The sequence below is a fragment of the Equus asinus genome, chromosome 1 (genome assembly GCF_041296235.1).
Source record: "Equus asinus isolate D_3611 breed Donkey chromosome 1, EquAss-T2T_v2, whole genome shotgun sequence".
Classification (NCBI taxonomy): domain Eukaryota; kingdom Metazoa; phylum Chordata; class Mammalia; order Perissodactyla; family Equidae; genus Equus; species Equus asinus.
Genome location: NC_091790.1, coordinates 186,214,612 through 186,236,892, shown reverse-complemented (window position 1 = coordinate 186,236,892; position 22,281 = coordinate 186,214,612). Strand labels below are relative to the sequence as shown.

At 53.4% G+C, this 22,281-nt stretch overlaps 1 protein-coding gene across 2 annotated transcripts in view; it reads left to right on the top strand.

Annotated features, from left to right (window-relative positions):
* Positions 1 to 22,281, top strand: part of PLXNA4 (plexin A4) — a 428,442-nt gene that overhangs the window by 375,889 nt on the left and 30,272 nt on the right. For both annotated transcript variants that reach the window (XM_014840844.3, XM_070513683.1), the window contains exons 17-24: positions 1,212 to 1,305; positions 1,846 to 2,085; positions 2,746 to 2,892; positions 3,569 to 3,803; positions 6,756 to 6,898; positions 15,347 to 15,615; positions 18,106 to 18,172; positions 19,043 to 19,189. In XM_014840844.3, the coding sequence (XP_014696330.3) occupies positions 1,212 to 1,305; positions 1,846 to 2,085; positions 2,746 to 2,892; positions 3,569 to 3,803; positions 6,756 to 6,898; positions 15,347 to 15,615; positions 18,106 to 18,172; positions 19,043 to 19,189 (1,342 nt within the window). The remainder of the gene's footprint in view (positions 1 to 1,211; positions 1,306 to 1,845; positions 2,086 to 2,745; positions 2,893 to 3,568; positions 3,804 to 6,755; positions 6,899 to 15,346; positions 15,616 to 18,105; positions 18,173 to 19,042; positions 19,190 to 22,281) is intronic.

Genomic DNA, 22,281 nt, shown 5'->3' with positions numbered 1-22,281 from the left:
GGAGGCTGGAGGCACTTTCCCAGTCGGCCAGCAGGCTCCAGCATTTTTGCTGCAGTTAACCATGTCTGCCAACTGACACGTGGCTTCACACTCCTTACAGCAGCTGGGTTACTAATGGGCAGTGATGGGAGGCGTTTGATGATTGAGAAGATCAGGAGATGGCCGGACACTGGAAGCTCATTCCCAAACACTGCCATGGGCAGAAGAGCCTCTCTGGGGTTCACAGGAAGCTTCCTGCATGCGTGTGCGTGTGGGTGAGTGTGTGTGTGTGCCTGAGAAAGGGGCAGGTGGAGGGCAAGAGGAAGGGAAGGAAGTATAAAGATGGGCAGATGGATAAAAGGGTGGAAATGAATGTGGGTATAAAGGATTCTTTACCCACCACGCTTCTAACTACTTAATTGTTTTAGATAGTAGGATTCTTCTTGAAGATACTTCCTTGATTGTGGATAAAGTGATGGGTCTCTTTCCTTTGAGTAGCCCCCAAGGAAGAGAGCCCTCACCTCATGTCAGCTTCCCTGCTGCCCTGGAGTAGGACAGTGGCATGCAGGTTCCCTTTGAAGAGCTACACAAAGATGCATCTCCTGGTCCTTCCTCATCCAGTCCTCTGACTGACCCCCAGGGTGCGGGAGACCCGGTCCCAGAGCATTTCACATTTGCGTTCCTAGAGAGATTCCTGAGTGTCTGGGTCTCTGCCTTTCCCAGGTCTCAGCAGACTGAGAATTTGTAGTGTGATTGCCCTGGGGGAGGAGACTGTGCTGTCCCTGCAGGGTCTGGTGGGGGACAGTCTGGAAGCTTCCATTAGGCCAAGGCCAGTGTGAAAAAATTCCCTGGGACGGGTAAGGGCTGGGGGAGGAGACACCAGGGGGCTGCGGAGAAGGGGCTGGCTCAGGTCAAGAGGCCTCGGGGAGCCAAGAGGGCTGTGTTGCAGGCCCGGCCTCCACGGGGTGTCCATGCGCCGAATGAGCCCAGCGCAGGACAGCCATGAACATCTGGTCATTACTGTCTTCCCCTTGGCTGCTGAGAGCTCATCCTTATTATTATTCAGTCAGCTTGTCTTCATTGTCCCTGTGAACATTATCATGCTTCCCAGTCATCATCATCTTTAATGTCGGAGCTCAGCCTGTTTGATTGTCATCGTCACCATCATTGTCGAGTGCCATTGCTATTTCTGTGCCTGTATTTACACGCCTTCTTCTTTCTTCCCTGGCCAGTGGAAACACACCCATCGCCGTGTGGGGGACCCATCTGGACCTCATACAGAACCCCCAGATCCGTGCCAAGCATGGGGGGAAGGAGCACATCAATGTGAGTCCAGGGCTGGCAGGGGTTATGGGGGCTGCCTACTCAGCGTGTTGCTTTCCTAAGGGTGTGGGGCTCCCCAAGTACTCAGGCAGGCTCACCCCAGACACCGATGACCCACCACATGTGACACCCCAAGGTGCTGGGCCGGTGGGATGGACGAGCAGCCCTGAGGGCATTTTACACCTTGGGTACAGGCGTGGGGGAGCAGTCACTTCTGAGGTTTCGGGGGTTTGATACCCTTACTCCTCCATCCCTCCAACTACCCCCCAGCCCCCCCCCCCCCCGTGCTGCTGCTGAGTTTAAAGATGCCCTAGGCACTGCCACCCTCTATGGGCACAGCGGAGCCGGGTACCAGCTGCAGAGCTTATTCCTTGAGTGCCCAGGTCGTGTGGTCCTGGCTGCAAAGGAGCCGTGACCCATCCATAACTGTCCCGTATCAGTGCTGTGCTGCATGACAGCGCTGTGCGAGACCCAGCGGGTGCGTTGGGACTGTGGGTGTGTGGACAGGCTCTGCATGGTCTTCCCCGCCTGGCTCCTCCACAGCTCTGTGAGGTTCTGAACTCTACTGAGATGACCTGCCAGGCTCCGGCCCTCGCTCTGGGGCCCGACCACCAGTCCGACCTCACGGAGAGACCCGAGGAGTTTGGCTTCATCCTGGACAACGTGCAGTCCCTGCTAATCCTCAACAAGACCAACTTCACCTACTATCCCAACCCTGTGTTTGAGGCCTTTGGTCCCTCGGGAATCCTGGAGCTCAAGCCCGGCACGCCCATCATCCTAAAGGTAGCCTGAAGCTGGCAGCTGGGAGGTGGGAAGAAGGAGCTGTGTGTGGAAGGGGAGGCCTTGCAAGTCACAGAGGCCAGAAGTCATGGGCTCCTGCCAGATTTTGAGACTGGAGTCCCTGTCAGAGGTTGTTATTCTCTGGAGTATGATCAACACTCTCTGAGTCTGGACTGAGAGGCACACTCTCTTGATAGGCCTTGGATACCTGATTAGGGCAGCTGGACCCACCCTGGCCATGTGACTCCCAAGATTTGCTTGTCCCCTGAATCTAGCACCTGGGAGGTCAGAGGCTTGTACTGCTTTCTCCTCTGTAGCCCTTTGCAAACCACAATATAAGGTTTCTTTGGAGCATGGATAGCAAATTGACTTTAACTCATATGACAAATTAATTTAACTCAACTGGTAGTGATTGACTACAGCTCTGTGTTGAGAAGGATTCTGAGGCTGCATTTGGGATAACCTGAAAAGAGTTATTGATTTCTCACTGGGGAAGGGGATATGGTGGTTTATGTGCCACAAGTTTTTTGGACTTATTACAGAAGGTGGCCTCTCCCCCAGCTCACCAGCAGGATGGGACCTCTGGGTGGGAGGACATGGCAGCCGGCCTGGAGCTGTGATCCTGACTACGGGGTGGGAACTGGGTCTTTCCTGTCCATCCAGGGCAAGAACCTGATCCCGCCTGTGGCTGGGGGCAATGTGAAGCTGAACTACACTGTGCTGGTCGGGGAGAAGCCCTGCACCGTGACCGTGTCGGATGCACAGCTGCTCTGCGAGTCCCCCAATCTCATTGGCAGGCACAAAGTGATGGTGAGGCTGACGGGACCCATCCAGATGGAACAGGCACTAGGGATACTGGGGTGTGAGTGGTCCAGCTCCATCCAGGGCCACCAGGGCTCTCCAGGAGGGGATTCTGGCTGCCTCAAACTTTTCTCCTAGCTACCCTACACCCCTAGTTCCTTCTCCCTGTCCTACTTCTTTCTTCTGTGTTGTTATTCTTTCCTTACTGGCTGGTGCTACAATAAGGGCAATGCAAAATAGCATTACACGAGGGACTAAACCACTTGTTACTGGCATTAGGCCCTTCCAGGAGAGGACCGTTGTTGGCCCGGGGTGGTCCACAGGATCATGTTCTGTGCTCGGTCATCCATCCTTACAATGGGATGGATCTTCAGGAGCCGGTCACTGATGTCATGTTAGACTTTGAGATCCCACTTGTGTGCTGTTTGCTGATGAAGATGACCATGTTAACTCCTGAATGAGAGAACGTGTGGTTTTTCCAGTTGTGGGGGAGGCCTATGCTGAACCACACAGACCCCCTCCCTTGCCCCATATGCCCTCTCTTCTGCTTCTACAACCAGTGATGATTCTCCTCCCTGAGCCGTTCCCCTCATCCCACGCTGGTCACCAGTTTATCAGTGACTTGAGGCTGTTCCCTAGGATGCTGACCCCACACCTAGCTCCCTCTCACTGGTGTGCCCTGCAGGCCCGTGTCGGTGGCATGGAGTACTCCCCGGGGATGGTGTACATCGCCCCAGACAGCCCTCTCAGCCTGCCCGCAATCGTCAGCATCGCAGTGGCAGGTGGCCTCCTCATCATCTTCATCGTGGCCGTGCTCATCGCCTACAAACGCAAGTCCCGAGAAAGCGATCTCACGCTGAAGCGGCTGCAGATGCAGATGGACAACCTGGAGTCCCGCGTGGCCCTGGAGTGCAAGGAAGGTACTGAGCGGCCAGGGGACCATGGCCCCACGCTGGAGGCTGGGTGTGTGTGTGTGTGTGTGTGTGTGTGTGTATCATCTCACACACAAGCAGCGGGCTGGGCAGCAATGGGCAGTGCTGGGGGCTCGGTGTCCTTCCTAACTCTGGTCTCTGAGCCTGTGCACAGACCAAATCCTTATCCTAGCAAGCCCCACCCGAGCAAGGCCAGATGAGTCTAAGGCCTCCTCCCCCTCCCTCATGGTGTCCCCTCTTTCCCCAGTCAGACTGGAATCATTCCAAACCCCACTGCAGCCATTTCCAGCCCAGAATCCTGGCCGACTGGCTTTTATGCCCTCTTCTCAGAGAGACCTTCAGGTGTCTTGATATGACACAGTTAAGCAATCTTTAGCTCTCTTTCCTTAGAAGGAAGGTGAGGTTGTAGGGCTGATCCGAGATTTAGAAAGAAGAGTGTTTCACAGCTTGTATTTTTAAAAAGTCACCAACACCACCATGAAGCAAAATCAGCTGCACTAAATCCAAGAAGGAAATGTAGGAGTCAGACTCTTGTCACCCCCAGGATAGCATTCCGCGAGTCACCCTGGGAGGCTCTGAGCCCGTTCTCTGCTGTAGGTTTATCCGTGGAGTAAGTCCAGCCTGTACCCAGGGCGCTCACATTCCCCGCGGGGCAGCCACATGCTCTCCGATGGGGAAGTGGGTCCATTCCATCCCCTCTCCACATCCTTCAGCTGTCAGCACAGCATCCGCCTTGTGGGACTGTTAATTACTGCCTTTTATTATATTTACGCAGCTTAATTTTTTTCTCCGCAATGTACTCTTTCCTCTAATTAGGTGTAGTGATTAGAATCTCTTTTATGTGTGGCAGGCGCGAGGCTTTGAATGTTGGAGGCGCTGGGTGACTTGAAGGAAGGCTGCAGACGGATAAAAAGCCAGCTCCCTCCTTCTCCTCCTTGCTGCTGAGCACCAGGAGGGGCAGTGAGGGGGTGTGTGACGCCAGGTGCCTCTCAGGATGCTCCAGAGAAGGGGGAATTAGCAGTCAGGCAGGGAGCCCAGCCGAAGGAGTCAGTGGAGGCTCCCAGCTCGGGGAGCGCGATCCCGCCTGGGTGGGAAGGGAGCCTTAGAGCAAAGTGCACGCAGGATTAGCCATCAGGTATTTTCCAGGGGTGCCTGGAGTGGGCTCTGGAGTATTTGCAGGGCTGCGTGGGTCCAGGGAGGGGACTTCCTGAAGACTTGATAGTGAGCCAGGATGTCACCCACACACACGCTCCAAAGAGGCCCGGCCTGGGCCCATCACAGCCCTGACCTTCTGATATATAAACACACACACACACTCATGTGCATGCACTCCCACACGTGCCCACAAACACTGACGTGCTCACACGCTCCGTCACTTCTGTACTCACACTCATCCATACACTCACGCACACACCCCCCCACGCCCATGCACACATTCCCACAAACACACACACTCATGTCCTTGCTTAGGACATCCATAAGTGTTCATTGGGGCTTTTGGTAATAGTACATGCCAAAAAGGCTTACTGACCCCCTTTTGGCACACACAGGCGACCACACAGGGGTGTAAGTTCCACTTGGATGCGTTAGGGTTGCTCTGCCTTCGGAGGCACTTTCCTTGCCCAGGACCCCCTGTGTCAGTATGACCAGAGAAAAGGTGCAGGGCTGCAGGAACCTCTCCAGGGGGTCGGGTGGCATCCTTGTTTTTCTGTCAAACAACAAGCACTGGGATCCTTAAGGCCTAGAAACCCAGGATCTGTAAGGCTGACGGCAGCACCACAGGGTGCCTGAGGACCCTGCTGACAGTGCCCAGGCGGCTGTGTTATGTCCCTGTGATCTGCAGAGCCCACTGGGCCCAGGGCTTGCTTGTCAAGGCCTCCAGAGCCACATAGGGCTTGTGAATCTCTTCTGGGCCCACAAAGTATATTTTTCCTATTTTTTTGTTTATATAATTAGAAGGAAATGTTGTTTAGTCAATGTACACTGGCTGTTCGTCTTTGCCAGCGTGTGTTAATCCATCCTGGTTGTGTGTGCCTGTGTGTGTGTGCATGTGTTTGTGCATGCATGCATGTGTGTATGTGGGTGTGTGCATGTGCCGAGTAGAAAGGCAGAGCAGGGAAGAGCTGGGCACATCCCCTCTGACTATTTCCCACGGCAGAGGCAGCCCAGGAGGAGGGATGCGCCCCAGATGGAATGTGGTCACAGCTTTGGTGCTCTGTGATAGCCTAAGGCTGCGTTCTGTACTTTCCTGGGGCCAGGTGGGGTCTTGCAGCTCTGTGACCATCTATAGGCCTGAGCTGCTGCCACAGACAGTGGTGCCCACATGCATTTCATCATTCTCCATTGAGTAGCATCACCTTGCTAAAGGAAGGACAGAGATACACCCTGCATATTTATACAGAAGGAATATGTTAGTGTGGCAGAGCCTTCATCTGGCCCCATTTGGAAGTTTGATGGCTTCAGTGAGCTGTGTGGGCCAGAACTGGGACTCCAGAAGAAATTGTTCTTAACGCTTATAAGAAAACCTAGGATTAAACACAGAATCAGGAATAGACCCTCCGTCACTGGAACCTCTCCCTTCCCTCCCTCTGTCCTTGTACATCCCTCCTGCCCCCTCAGCACATTTCGCAAACTGAAGTCCTTCAACCTCATGGAGAGGCCCCCCTGGCCCCAGCAGCACAGATCTGCAGATGGCCTCCCACCCCATCTATGCTTTGGAAGAGTTTTGGCTCAAAGCACACTTCCTCGTGCGGCATCTTTCTCCCATGTCTACGTCATTCACCCCAGCTACGTAGAACCTCCCCCCTTCTTATTCTTGCACACCCACAGCGCATCACCCAGGTCTCCTCGGGGCCTGTGTGAGTGCTCTAAGCATTCCGAGTCAGGATAACTCTCGGGCCTGCCCCATCCAGCAGTCTCATGGACTTCTCTTTGTGCCAGCCTTTGCCGAGCTGCAGACGGACATCCATGAGTTGACCAGTGACCTGGACGGAGCTGGGATTCCCTTCCTGGACTACAGAACCTACACCATGCGGGTGCTGTTCCCGGGGATTGAAGACCACCCTGTCCTCCGGGACCTCGAGGTGAGAAGCAGTGCCAGTGCCCAGCCCTCCCCCATCACCGTGTTAGTGCAGAGAGAGATATTGGTGACCTTCAAGTCCAACCACCTCTTTAGGAGGTGAGAAAGCTGAGACCAGGGCGGGGACACAGCTTACTCAAGGTCCCCCTGCTTGTTGGTGTCAGCCGGTCTGTCTGGGGGAAGTGACGCCACGCCAGGGAACTTCGGAGTGTCATGGGAGTAGGGCTTCAGATCTTAGGGCGTCATGGATCCCTTCAGAATTGAATGGGCGTTGAAGACCCTCTCCCCAGAAAAACTGTACATACACACAGAAACAAGAAATCTGGCCGAGAAACAGGGAGTTCATGGGCCCTTGTTTAAGAAACCACGATGTAAGGGATTTCATCACTGAATTGGTGCTCAGTAAGTACGTGTGGAAAGGATAAGTGATGTGCTGGCAAGGGAGGTGGAAATGTGAATGATAAGAACTGTCTTCTGTACCAGCAGGGACCTCATCTTTTGAACATTTTATCCCACTTACTGTCTAGCGTAGTATCTGGCTTATGCATATATTCATATTATGCTTTGTTCCGAAAGGGATTTGGAATAACTTATAAAGATAAATACCATAGAACAGTGAAAAGTATAAAGGAGGAAACCAGGGCAAAATAATAATCATAAGGAATAATCGCTATGAGTTGACTGCTGACTAATAGCCTGGTCCAGTTGTAAGTACCTGACAGGCATCCATCCATTTAACCTCCCGAGTGCCCTCCGAAGGAGGTACGCTCATTTTACAGGCGACAAACTAAGGGTGTAGAGAGCCCTGGGGCCCAGCTAGGAGGGAGTGGGTCCAGGGTCTGAGTCCAGCAGTGGGCTTCAGAGTTCTCCCAACGACAAGCCTGTGAGCTTGACCTCTGAGGTGCTACGCCAGTGTCATGCCTTATGGCCCTGGATATGTATTAGATAGGATCGAAAATCTGCAGCCAAAGACTCAAAGGAAAATAAGACTAATTCCAGGATTTGTATTGTCCATAAAATAAAAACAGACCCTCCGCTCAGGAGCCACGTGGCTCTGCAGGTACTGACCGGAGGGAGGGTCTGCATGGGCTCTCCAAGGGGATGAAGGGCTGCGCCCCTCTGCAGTAAACACAGCAAGGGCCTGGGGACTCCGGCGCCCACTCACGTTTCTCCATGCTTGTTTGTTGAATGAAGTGTGTGTGCACTTTTATGTGTGCATGTGTCTATAGTGAGGGCACGGTCGCTTCTGTCTGGAGGAGGCTCTCCGTGGCTCCTCGGTGGATGGACACCGAAAGATACTTTCTGGGGCTGGAAGTTGTCGGCTCCATGTCCTCATTGATGATGCGCCCCTTCCCTCTGCATGTCTGTGCGTGTATACATGCATAGTCGTGTAAACATGTGTCATATACACAAATGAAAACGCCATCTGGATCATGAGACTTCTATCTGTCCACATACTTGTTCTTCCTCTCCTTGCCTTTGCTCCTCCTGATTTCCACTCGTTTTTCTCCAGTCTCATCTTTACTTGCTTCAAAATACTAGGGTGCTTAGGAGCCAGTCTGGTGGCGCAGTGGTTAAGTTTGCACGTTCCGCTTCAGTGGCCTGGGGTTCACCAGTTTGGATCCTGGGTAAAGACCTAGTACCACTCGTCAAGCCATGCTGTGGCAGGCATCCCACATATAAAGTAGAGGAAGAGATGGGTACAGATCAGGGCCAGTCTTCCTCAGCAAAAAGAGGAGGATTGGCAGCAGATGTTAGCTCAGGGCTAATCTTCCTCAAAAAAAAAAAAAATACTAGCGTGCTTAGCCCACTGGAGAGTGTGCAAGTTCCTGGTCAAAGCAAGACAGAGGAGGGAAGGAAAGGAAAGGACAAGTGTGTGTGTGTGTGCGATTGGATGTGTAGGCTGTGTCGTATCTTATTTGTCTTTGTAATTCTGGCTTCCAGCAGAGGGCTTGGCACGTAGTAGGCGTGCAGGAAATGTTGTATGATTAAATAATTGGATATCTGTGTGTCTGCATGAGTTAGAGTGGACATGGCCAGTGGGTGGGGGGGAGATTATGTTTCAACATCCCCATACCCTCTGTGGATGGGTTGGAGAATAATCAATATAAGAATTCAACTGGGGTGAGCACATAAAGTTATTCTCCACTTACTGCTAGTTCAAAATTCCAAGTAGATTACCTTTAAGCATATAAGTTTTATTTTTTCCCCACATTTAATATGAAAAATTTCAAGCATTCAGAATAGTTGAAATAATTATTCAAAGAACGTCCATATATCCAGCTCAATTAAGCTTTTGCTATAGCTCCCTGATACTATATCTATGCCTATATTCACCCCTCTAACTATTGATCTGTCTTATTTTTTTTAAATTATTTTATTGAGGTCATATTGGTTTATAACATTGTGTAATTTCAGGTGTACATTATTGTATATCAGTTTCTGTATAGACTTAAGCATGTAAGTTTTAAATCAGGTTTTCTGAAACTGTTTCAAAGCTGTCATCCCTAATAGGGCAGCCTGAAGACTTTGGAGCAGGCTATGGGAGAGCCACCTCCCACACAAGGTGTTCTCTCGGGACAAACACACACAGTCCACACTGTTTTCCAGGCCATTCCTATGGCCCACACTGCAAATCGTGTCCTGACCTGTCATAGGGTCTTAGTCCTCATTTGATCCCATTTGTCTTAAGGCTGCCCAACATGCACTTGCATCTCCATAGATGCTCAGACTCTCGGGCCGGTCTTGGCACTGGGTTAGCACACACCCAAGGGCTATACCCCGCCGAGAGCTGCCCAGGGTTGTGGCAGGAGAGTTATGGGGCTCATTCTCCTGCAGGATCTCGTGGGTGGGTGTGCAGGTTGAACACTGCACCACTCCAGACGGCACCGTTCAAATGTGGCATCTCCTGGAGTTGTTCAGTGCACTGCCTGCCTCCTGTCTAGTTGCAGCCCTGTTCACTCAGGACCAGAATACAAATAATTCCGTCTCATTGTTCTGCACTGCACCATGCCCCTTGCTGCAAGCTGTCGGGGTCCCTACGCAGCTGCACTTCTCTGAGCCTGCCCTCTGAGGTTAGTTTCCTGAGAGAAGCAGGTCATGGACTGCTGCTGCCCACTCCCTGGCCTTATTTCTCAGCAAGGAGCTGCACCCAGCAAGCCGGGCTCTGGAGACAGAAGCGCCGAGCCCCCTTACGCCCGCCCTCGGAGCCGTGCATGGAGCGAGCTCACTGCTCCAGTGGGCGCTGCCCTGGCCTCACCTGCCTTGCTCCCCGGCATCTGAGGCACCCCTAAGCAGGGGCTTCTGGGGCTACAGAACGAACAGCAGCAGACTCCTCTCTCTGCCCAGAAAGTTTCAAGACCCCTCGTTCAGTCCAGAGACCAGTAGTCTCTTCACTTCACAGCAACATTTCCCACCCTGCGGGCTGAACACACGCAAGGGCACACCCAGAGCTGCACACCAGGCGTCACTGACTCCCTCACCCGTCCGTCTGTCTCAGGGTGTCGGGTGAACTCAGCCCTCAGACGGCTGCAGAGAGGAAGCCTCTGGGAACCAGGACTGCTGGGCTCGGATGACCACCTGCCCAGCCTGTGTTACTCCTGAGATGCCCTCTGGGTGACCACCCTGCCCCCCGCCCGCACCCCCAGGCTGTTGCTGGGCTCCGTTATAAATCACTTCATATCCTACCATGGCCTTATTCCTCATCTGGCACCTTAAAATTTCCCCACAAACCTGAGTCTTCTCCCTTTTCCTGGCCTTTATCACTAGGGAGAGCGTCTGATCCCACTCTCCGGCTCGTGAAGGAGTCAGCCGGCTTGACCAGTTTCCCTGAGTTGGAGCCCACAGGATGGTAATGGTCGGGCACAGGCTCTGAACCATCAGGTCCCATAGCTTTTTTTCTTTGTTTAATTGTGGTAAAAACAAAAATACATAACAAAATTGACCATTTCAACCATTTTTAAGCCTACAGTTCAGTAGCATGAAGTCCATTTACATTCTTGTGCAGCCATCGCCATCATCCGTCTCCAGAACTTTTTCGTCTTCCCCAACACAACTCGGTACCCCTTGAACACTTAACTCCCCGCTCGCCCCCGCCCCCAGCCGTCACAAGCACCCTTCTACTTTCTGTCTCTGAGTTTACCTCCTCTGGGACCTCACATAAGTGGAATCATAGTACTTGGCCTTTTGTGACAGGTTTATTTCACTTAGCAAGATGTTTTCCAAGTTCACCCATGTTGTAGCATGTGACAGAATTTCTTCCCTTTTTAAGGCTGGAAAATAGTCCGTTGTGTGTGTAGACCACGTTTTGTTTATCCATTCATCTGTCGGTAGACGCTTGGGTTTCGTTCACCTTTTGGCTGTTATGAGTAACGCTGCTATGAATGTGGGTGTACCAATAACTCTTCAAGCTCTTCCTTCCAGTCTTTGGCGTGTGTGCCCAGAACATACGACTTTTCATTTCCATTAAACTCACTAATTAATTGCTTGCAGACGGAAATCAACTTTTAGTGCCCACCCTGGCCTGGGCGCAGTGAGATCCAGCCTCCTCTGCGAGATCCACAGATCTGGCAGGGATCATTCTTTTCTCATTTCCAGCCCCTCCTTGCCACTGGAACAGTTTCTCCCTCATGGCTTTCTGAGTACGGAAACATTCCCAGGAAGGCCATTGGCTAATCTAACGCAGTGTGTCCTGACCTTTTCAGCCACCGGAACACCTGCCCACTGCTTGGGCATGAGCGGTGGATATATGTGAAGGAGGTGTCCTCTGGCTTCAGGATGTCCTGGACCTTAGACCACCTGGCGCTCTTCTTTGTGACCGTCTGGGAGAATTCCAGGCATTGGGGAAAGTGCTTACCAGGCCCTGGTCGCACACCAATCCTTTAAAAGCAGAGAGCAAACAGTCACCACACACCCCATTGTCAACCTAGCATTGCCTCCTAAACTCTAACCTATTGGGTTACAATTAAAATTTACTATCCAGTTTTATACTCACAGACTTCAACTAAATCATCGAACCATCTGGTGAATAAAGAAAGTCTTGTTTCAGAGGGGCCCTTTGCTTAGGGTGCAGGGGAGCGGGTTGGAGTGACAAAGGGGAATTGTTCTGGATACTATTGACCAAGATACTTCACTTCTGCCTCCCCCTTATGAAAATGGGGAGAGAATTCCTACCTCCTGCACTTGAGACGCCGTGCCCATGCGTTCAATGTCTCGGAAACTCTTGGGCGACAAGAATCTGTGAAAAGCAGCCGGCGCAGTGGGCGAGGCAGGTGATAAAACGGCTGCTGTCTAAGCACGCCCCGCTTGTGCCAAGCATTTCACATCCATTATCTTATTTAATGTTCATAAAACTTTATGACACAGGCACTCATATTCTCCTTTTATAGAGGAGGCAGTAGAGCCCAGAGATGACAGAGCTTTCCTCCGCATCCGAGTCAGCATCATCTCTCTGATTCCAAACCCCGTGCTGCTCTGGGGTGCTCTTTCCCCGCAGGTGGCTTTGCTAACCCTTCCTACCCAGGGTCCCTGGCCTTGCTGCCCAGAAGGCATGCGCAGCCACACAGGAAGTCCAGAACGTGCCCTCACTTCAAGTGTGCCATCCGGCTGGCCCTGTCCCCCCTTCCTCCTCTCCGGGTGCCACATTGCCAAACCTGTGCATGGCTCCCCTTCCCGGGACGGCCAGCCTGAGCTGCCAGGAGGCCCTACAGGGGAGGCTGCAAGGCCGACTCAGAGCTAGCTTTCAGTCACCTCCCAGGCCCAGGGATAGGAATAGACGTGGCCAAGGATCGGGAGGATGGATGGGGCTCCAACCCAAACAAGCTCGGGTTTGGAAATCCAGCAGCATCTTTCAGCAGCTGACTGGCCTCAGGAAACTTCAGTAGCTTCTCTGATTGGCTAAGAGGGCACACTCGCCTTGCAAGGTCACGAGAAGGCTAAGGTGGAACAGTATGTAACGTGCCAGCGCTGTTCTCTGCACGTGGTGGTGCCCAAGAAATGGCATTATCTATTATTCTTAGGACAAGTTGTAGAGATGTTGTTCTGAGGGGTCTGACGGATGGAGGAAGTAAGATGCGTGCGTGTGTGTGTGTGTGTGTGTGTGTGCCTGTGTGTCTGTGTCTGAGGGGCCATCACAGAGTTGCGAGGAGGATCACGGGAGACAGACAGCTGGCAGATTGTGGCTCAGGCTGATTGCAAGGTGAGGCTGTCACATCTCCCTGCCCTTCCCTCACCAGGCCCCCAGGGACCGGAACGGAAAACCGGGGGAGCCGGTTCAGTGTGGGCTCTTCTCTGCAGAGTTCAGGGTGGACTCACAGGTCCCCCCGCAGAGGGGGCCTCCTGGCTGAGGGTCTGAGGGCAGGGCCTGGGTCGGACTGGTGTCTGCCTCCCTCAGTCTCGGAACACAGGGGGCTCCGTCCATGAGTAGCATGAACATTCGGGCTCCACATCTGCCACCTTCTTGGATGTTGGGCAAACGGCTCTCTCGGCCACCTCCATCTTCCCCAGTTTAAAGCCTCTGGAATAAAGGGGATAAGAGAGCTGCCATTTAGTAACTCGACTGAGTGTCAGCTGAGCACCGCTGGCTTTTCACAAGTCACCTCCTTCAGCGCTCAGGGGAGCCCTGGAGAGAGCAGGACGCGGTGACCACCTGGTTTCACAGCCTAGCTCTGACTCTTCTCTGTCTTGGTTTCTTGGGAAAGTTCCTTAACCTCGCGGGGCCCTGGGGTAATAGTGGTACCTACCTCCTAGGGTGTCGTGTGCAATAAATTGGTCCACAACATTTCTAAAGCATGCAGGATGTGCTTGGCGTAGGGACCTACATCCATATTAGCTGTGGTACCTTCCTTTTGTTGATGAAGAAACTGAGTCTTGGGGTCTCAAGATGAGTAAATGACAGTGACAGAATTAACCCACCTCGACTGACTCTGAACCTGCGTTCTTCACTGCTGTGTATATGACACTCCTTCCCAAGTTGCTGTCGCATCTGCCCCTGCAGGGGAGACACAGCCCTCAAGATGCAGCCTTGATGGCTCCTCCTCTGGATGTCTTGCCCCCTCCTCATGGGATGCCCTGCTCCATGCTCTTGGACAGCTTCCCCTCGAAGGCAGAGGCTATCCTTTATTTTTTACGTAAACTTTTTGTTTTAATGGAAGTTACACACAGAGCAGTGCACAAACTGTCAGAACACAGCTGGATGCATTTTCCCCAAGTGAACACAGCCATCAAGCCGGCAGCCAGATCAAGAAGATCATTCTCAGTCCTCCAGAAATCCCTGTGTGCCCCCTTCCATTCCCAGCCCCCCTCCAGAATAATCCTTTCCCTACCATCATGATTAATGTTAATTCTTTTTAAATCTTTATTTTAAATGGTGTACAGTATGCCCTCTTTCATGTCTGACTTTCTTCCTTTAATATGTTTGCAAGATTCATCCCTGCTATTGTGAGCAGCGATGGGTCCTTCGTTCCCGTTGCTGTGTGGTATTGCATTGGGGGAATATCCCACAGTTCCTTGGGCCATTCTGTGGTTGCCCAACATCCAGCTGTTTCCAGTTTGGAGTGGATGCATAGAGCTGCTGTGCCTGTTCCTGTGCATCTCAGATGCATCCTCATGTCCAGCTCAGTCGCTGGCTCGTGTTTGCTGAGTGGATGGTACCCCCATGTCCCCTTGCATGGCTCTGCCAGTGAACAGAAGATGCAGGCAGGAAGACGCGGCCTTCTTCCTTGCTTCCCCTGGACAGGGCAGGGTCTCTGAAAGAGCCCCTAGAAAACAGCAGGTGCTGGAGTTAGGGAGGGTCTGAAGACTGTTGGGCTTAATCTTCCCCTTTTTTCAGGTGAATGAACTTGGGCCCCCAGAGAAGTAAAGCCCAAGGTTACATGGGACAGTCGTGTCAGAGCCCATGTGGACCCTGGAAGTCCAGACTCTGAGGCCACTGTTCTGTCAACAGGACCCACAGGGCTGGACACAGGTCAACGTTAGGCTAGCTGGAGGCCCCGGCCTCACGATTCCTCAGCCAGGGTGTGACCTACGGCTGCTGCGGCCTCCTGGAGTTCCCACGGGATGCTGCGATGGTGGTCTGCTGTGGCGTGGGGCCACTCAGCCACACTACATTACTGTCAGGGGAGAGCTCAGGCTGTGGCATCTGGCAGAAGCAGGTTCCGATCCCAGTGTTGCCATTGCCAGTGGTGATGTTCTCTCTGTGCCTCATTAGATCCATCCTTGAAGTAGAGACAGGGACCTCCTGGGCTGTGACAGAGGTTACATAGATATCCAGCATGGTGCCTGGGACTAGATAAGGACTTGACGGCATTAGCCAGGTGGGCTCTGGCCTGAAGTGGGTGAGTGGTGGGCTAGGAGGGTCAGCAATGGCACAGCGCACCCCACGGGGGGTCACTGGGGCCTGGCCGGCCTCTCCTCTCACAGATGGCAGTCAGGACTCCCCCCATCTCCTCCGCAGGTTCCGGGCTACCGGCAGGAGCGCGTGGAGAAAGGCCTGAAGCTCTTTGCCCAGCTCATCAACAACAAGGTGTTCCTGCTCTCCTTCATCCGCACGCTCGAGTCGCAGCGCAGCTTCTCCATGCGCGACCGCGGCAACGTGGCCTCGCTCATCATGACGGTGCTGCAGAGCAAGCTGGAGTATGCCACCGACGTGCTGAAGCAGCTGCTGGCCGACCTCATCGACAAGAACTTGGAGAGCAAGAACCACCCCAAGCTGCTGCTCAGGAGGTGAGGGCGGGACCGAGGGGTGGCGAGAGGCAGGTGCAGGTCAGAGAGCCCCTACCCCAGCCCAGCCCCCTGGGCCTGGCTCTACTGCCTTCCAGGGAGACCAGGGTGGAGCTCCCAGAAGGAGCTACCAGGTTGCCCAAGGTTAGGTATGACCTACCCAGAGGCCGGAGTGTGTCCCATGCCTCTCGGAAGAACCTGTCCATCATTATGTTGGTGCTTACAACTCAACCACGGCCGTCTGCTTCCCCTGTAGTTTTTCTTCTGCCCTACATCTGCTCCCCATTCTTCTCTCTCTGCCCTTACTCCCCCTTGATTTTGACCCACTCTACTGGAATTCTTCTCTTGTGGACTCTTCAGAGGTCATTTCCCCCTGCCTCCCCGGCCCGATCTAAATCAGAGCTTGAATTAGGTGAGACACCCCAGGGCCCATCTGGGAACCCACCTCACCATCTCAAGATTGCAAACTTTAGCCCCCGCAACCGGGAACAGAAACATCACCCGGGAGCCGGTTGGAAATGCAGCATCTCAGGTCCCAGCCCACACTCCCTGGATCAGAATCAGCCTCGTAACGAGAAACCGAGGTGATCTGAGCGCAGATGAAAGTTTGAGAAGCGCTGGTCCAGCCTGTGTTCGAATGAAAGCCCTTTAGTAGCAGCTTGCCTGATGCAACACAGCAGGTATTTCCTGGCTCCTGCGTCAGGCTCTGCGAGGGTCCAGGGCCCGCCGCTCAGCTCCACACCCTCGGAGACCTCGTCCTCAGCACCATTGAGAGTGAATGGTCACATGTGAAGACATTACCCTATCCGGGGGCTCCGGCCTTATGGGAAGTAGAGACTCTCTGACTCTCCAGGCTGCCATTCGAACTTTCCATGTCCCTGAAGCCCATTTCTCCCCTAGGCTGTTATTGCGATGTCTTTAGCCTTTGTGCAGATGAAGCTGGAAAGTTCCGTATCAGGCCGTTACGTCCGGCCCTCCGCCTGGACCACCCGTTTTCTGTCTGCCTCTCCTGTCCGCTGCCTTCCGTCCTGCTCTCTGGGTCCGAGGCAGGGCCTCCCGCTCGGTCCAGTGGGTAGACTTGGCTTTCAGAATCTTCCCTGCAGGCTTTTTCCTGGTGCCGCAGGCATTCGCTTGCACAGCTGCAAAGGTTGCTGCCTATCGGAGCAACCACACCGCTTTGGAAACAGCAAGGTGGCGCATTTTGATTTTTGTTTTACTTCTACCGTGCAGCCACCCACAGGCATAATTCGAGAGTTGCCACAGCCTGCCAGAGCTCCCTCCCACGACTTCCTGGCGGCGTGGTCTGGCTCTGTATCTGTGTGTCTCCTCCTCTGGTTTTCCTTCTCTCTCTCCCAGGTGCCCTCTCTCCCTTCGGCCCTCCTCCATCTCCTTTTCCTCTTCTTGCCCTTGGCCGCCCTGCTCCATTCAACAGTCTTTCTTCTTTTCTCTTCTCAGCTTCATTTTGTGCTGGCAGCTGCCCAGCCGCCTTGGGATTTTAGTTGTTAGTGTCTTCTGGCGACTGCAACTTTTAGCTCTGTCCAAACATACCTGGATGGGTAGCTTTCTCTCTGGAGCTGATCACATACTTAGTGCAAGTTTGTTTTCTCTAAACGGTTGCAACCAAAAGTTGTCCTTTGGCCAGTAACACTTCTGTGGTGTCTTCACTTCCAAAGTAAAAGAATAAATGGACTTGGGTAGCAGCATGAAAGATGCAAGTTAGACTCAAGAAGGAACTTCCTGTCATTGCAAATGAAACACTAGAAGGGTTCCCAGGGGGAAGTTCCAAAGTCCGTGGAAGCCTTTTAAATAGGACAATTTGGGCATGTCTCGGTATGAACCAGGCGTGCGGCTCCATTGTTGCTGTCCACTCTGGGAGTCATTAGCTTAGGCGATGGGGTTGCTCTATCTGGCCTTTCTACCACGACCCTTCTGCCACCTTCCTTTCTGTCTCCTGCCAAGTTAATATCTCCCCAGGTTTTCTGTTTTTCTTTTCTGACCCAAAGGAACCATAAAGTTCTCTAAGGCTGTACTGCCCAGGGTGATAGCCGTGAGCCACACGCGACTCTAAATCTAAATTAATTAAAGGTAATACAATTAAAAATTTAGCTCCTCAGACACGCTAGCCGCATTTCAATGCTCAGCAGGCGCATGTGGCCAATGGCTGCCCTATTGGACAACACACACAGAGGAAGTTTTCCCTCTGGCGGAACATGCCATTGGACAGCCCTGCTCTAACACACTCCCGCCAAAGCCCCCTGGGAGCCTGACACCCAGAATGTCATCTCCCAGCTTTGCAGGCACAGCTTGTCCTATCCTTGTGGGTGTCTAGGAGTCCATGGAACTCAAGCATTCCTTAGGACCTCAGGATTTGGCTTGAAAGCCTTAAGCAGCGAGATCCATGCGCACTTCTTCCCTGCCCTCCCAGCCCCTGGGTCTGACCAGCTGCTTCTGTCTTTGTCTTGCCCTGCTGATTCCCTCGGTGACTGGTGACAGGACCGAGTCGGTGGCCGAGAAGATGTTGACCAATTGGTTCACTTTCCTGCTGTACAAGTTCCTCAAGGTACGGTTGGGTGTGGGCGTATCTCTGGCTCTGCCTCAGTTTCCCCACCAGCTCGGACACCAACCTGCATCCTCCCCAGCCTGCGCCACTTTCCTCCACGGCCCCCAAGTCCTCACTTCCCAGGGCCTGGTTCTTAGAACCCCACCGAGAAATGCAATTCCCCTCGTCCTTAAGGGAACAGACTCCTGACCATCTCAAAAGACCCGTCTCAGTGCCCCACAGTCAGTCCTAGCATGAGAGACGGGACCCCCGTGGGCTGTGTTCTCCCAGGGGAGGCCAAGATGAGCCTCTGAGCGGACCCTGCACCACCCCTAAAGCTAAATTCCCCTTTTAAGCTAAAAGCAACTCACCTCTTATGTCCCTGCTTCTCCTCTTCCCCTCCCTCCTGCCTCTCCCAGCCCCAGGTTTACTGAGGCTGATAAGGGTCCCAGGCAGGTCCGGAGCTGCGTGTGGCGGCAGATAAGCCGATGGTGTGCCTGGGAGGTGGAAGAGCTGCTCGAGCTCCAATTATTAACTTATTTTCTAGGGAGTTCACACCACCGAGGACTGACCTCTGTCCCACAATGGGGCCGCAGAGAAAGCAGGGAGGAGTGGGATGGGGAGAGGGAACAGAAGGCAGGGAGGATGAAGAGAGAGTTCTGGGATGGTGGTAAGAAAGGGCAGAATGGGAGAAGACGCTGTGGTCCAAAGAGCTGGGAGAAGTGCATACCCGAAGAAGGGGTTTGAAAGACGGAGAGTGGAGCAGGTGGGAGCAGGCGAGGACTGGAACGGGGGAGTGGAAGCAGCCGTCTGCAGAAGCAGGGCTCAGAGGTTGGGCTCTGCTCACCTGTGGCCCGAAGCCTGCCCAGCACACTTCTTCTCCATGTCCAGGAGTGCGCCGGGGAGCCCCTCTTCTCCCTGTTCTGTGCCATCAAGCAGCAGATGGAGAAGGGGCCCATCGACGCCATCACGGGAGAGGCCCGCTACTCGCTGAGCGAGGACAAACTCATCCGCCAGCAGATCGACTACAAAACCCTGGTAAGCTGGCCTCCCAGCTTTTCCCCATGGCTCTGGTAAGTGGGCTTGGTCCTGTGCAGCCTCCGCTCAGCAGAGTGGATGGGGAAATGCTGAAGACCACCTCTCCACGTTCGCCCACCTGTGTTCCGCTTGTGCTGGTCGCTCCATGCTTCCTCTGTGTACCAGCACACGGGGCGTCTGGATTTGGAGACTAGTAGTTCAGACACATCTGAGCAGCACTTCAGCAAAAGACTAGTGTGGTTCCAGGCCAGTGTGCTGAATTGGGGGTGCCTGTGCCCTTGCCAACAGCTGGCTGACTGACCCCACCGAATAAGCCCCTTCTCATCGCTTCTCCCAGCATGGAGAGTGAACAGGATCATGTAGATATCAGGTGGGGGGCACAGAGGCGAGGACACTAGAATGAATTCCTCATGGATCTGAAGCACACCTCTGCCCACGAGTCCCAGCTCAAATATGCTCGTGCCGGCTGGGAATGATGTGGCTGTGAGGCCCCTATCCCACTCCACCTCAGAGGCCCGGGAATCCCAATAGGCATCCTAACAGATTTGTCAGGGTTGGCTCAGTTGACAAGGCTTTGAAGGAACAGCGTGTGACTGGGGCCCCTGCTTCCTTGCAGTCATGGTCTGCTCCGAGGAGAGAGTTAGAGGCTCCAATTAAAATGGGAAAGGGAGGAAAAAACCCTTCCAAAAATAGAGACCTGAGTAGATTTCCTAATGAGCTAGAATTACGGCTGAAATGTCGCGGGCCTGGTCCCTCCCTCTCCGCTCCCTTTCTTTCCCATCTGATCTCCGCCTCCCCAACAGCGAATCCAACGCAGTGAGTTGTAATAATACTCCATCCCCAAACTGCAGCATCCTTATTCCAGAGGCCAAACTATTGTTAGCACATGAAGCCTGGTTTCGGATGACTTGGCTTAAAGAGAATGTGAGGAAATTGGAGTGGGTCATGGAAGCACATCCTTGAAGGTGGAAACACTTGGGGAAGAGGAAAGGGGAAAGAAATTGCAATTGTTGTGCCCCGAGAAGAAGGGGCTGCAGGGAGAGCCCCCTTCAGGCCTGTGAAATGAAACTCTCATAAGTGGCTGGTGGGGAGGGGCAAGGAGGAAAGTGTGTGAGCAACAGACAGGGTGACCAGAGCCTCCAAGATGAAGGATCAAATAAAGAGACAGGAAGTCGTGGAATTTGGCAGTGGCTGGAGGAGCCCGAGGCGCTTTGGGTTGACCAGTGGTAAGCTTGTCTTGGGTAGAAGAGATAACTATAAAGAATGAGACGCACTGAGAGGCTCCGGATGCATCACTTTATGGTCAGGTGCCCCTCTTCAGTGTTGAGGGATTAGTTGGATTGAGACTAAAATGTAGACTAGCATGGCCTAGGGCCCTGCTGCTGAGAGTGCCCGTCAGCATCACCTGGGAGCCTGCTAGAGTGCTAGATGCTCACCTGGGAGCCTGCTAGAGTGCTAGATGGTCACCTGGGAGCCTGCAAGAGCACTAGATGCTCACCTGGGAGCCTGCACAATGCAGAATCTCAGCCCCATCCTAGACCTCATGAGTCAGAATCAGCATTTTAACAAAACCCCTCAGTGATTGTATTCACGTTAAAGTTTGAGAAGCACTGACTTAGCAGAAAAAAACACTGGGCAGTTTGCTCAGAAACTAGCCAAGGGGCCTGGGAGTGGGAGTGGGGAAGGGAACCTCTGAGTGGAGCTATGGTCCCTCAGTGGGGGCCCCTGCTTCTTCCCTCGATGCCCTGAAGCATCCCACGGAGTTGTTCTCACTCACGGGCCACCACGAATCCCTGGGGTGAGTGGAGATGTCAGGAGAGCGTCCTCAGGTGGAGCCTCTGCCTCCTGGGCTCCTGGAGGAAGAAGTCCAGCAAAAGCTACATTGCTGCTGGGGGAGGCTGAGCCGCCCCACCACCGGCCCGGAGCACGGGACAGCAGGGGTGGCCAGGGCAGCACAGGGTGTCAGGCTGTGCTTGGCCACTGAGAGGTCAGGGAGGGTCCAGGAAAGCTTCTAGAAGGAAGCATTGGCTGGCCGGGGGCACTCAGAAGGCACACGTGGTCCAGAGTTCCTTCCACCACTGTTTTCAATTTAGGACATTTTGAGGGTGAGAGTTTGATTTTATAGATTTAGAAGGTTTTTTTCTCCTTCTTAATGGAATAAGCATGTTCCCGTTCGAGCTCATGGCAGTCTGGTTGCTAATGAAGGGCAGGTGTCCCGGGGCCAGGGTTCTTACTGCCACCACGTGGAGTGGGGACGGGGTGGGGGGGCTGTCGTCTGAGTCTGCAAACCAGACACGAAATTGGGAAATGGTTTCGGGGGAGGGGGCGTGAAAATTCAGAGAAGGAGATGCACAGAGGCTCAGGTAGCAGGGTCAGAGGGCCCCCCTTGGCAGCCCCGTGCCTCTCAGCACCCACCCCATTCCACTGTGGTCTGCCTAGGATCCCATACAGTCTCATCCATGTGGAGACAGCCTGCTCTAAGAACAGCAAGAGGGGAGAGGCCTTTGGAAATGGCCCAGAACTTTTTAAAAGGAAAAATAGAGTTTGGTGCTCTAAGCAGAGTCTTAACTTTTCCAGCTAGCTGTGAAAAGAGAAACTGAGGCCCTGAGAAGGGGTTGCCTCTTCCCCTAACACAGGCTGCAGGTTCAGAGGCAGGAAGGGAGCTCAGGTGGCCTGACCTGCCACTTTTCGAGGGCGTCTTTCTATTTTTAAAAAACACATCAAGCTTCTTATTGAGCAATCTTTTCAGGCAGGAGCCAGGCGCCCACTCGTGTGAGCATGTGTATGAGAGGGAGTGACAAGACAGACAGACTGACATACACAGATGGGGGCAGGGCTTTCAGAGGCGGTGTGGGTCTGGATGCGCTTCCGAGATGATGCCTTGGGCATGTGTGTGTGCCGGTGTGAGAGAGAGCACACACATTTGGGTGCATGCATTAGTTTCCCTTCTCATGCAGATTCCCCCCCCACCGCCTCCTCTCACTAGGACAGTGTTCCTTGGGAAAAACTCAGGATTTTAATGAAGTTTGCTGCAACAGGGAGTTAAGCGTGCAGCTCCCACTCTTGCAATGACACTGAAGCCAGGGTGCTGC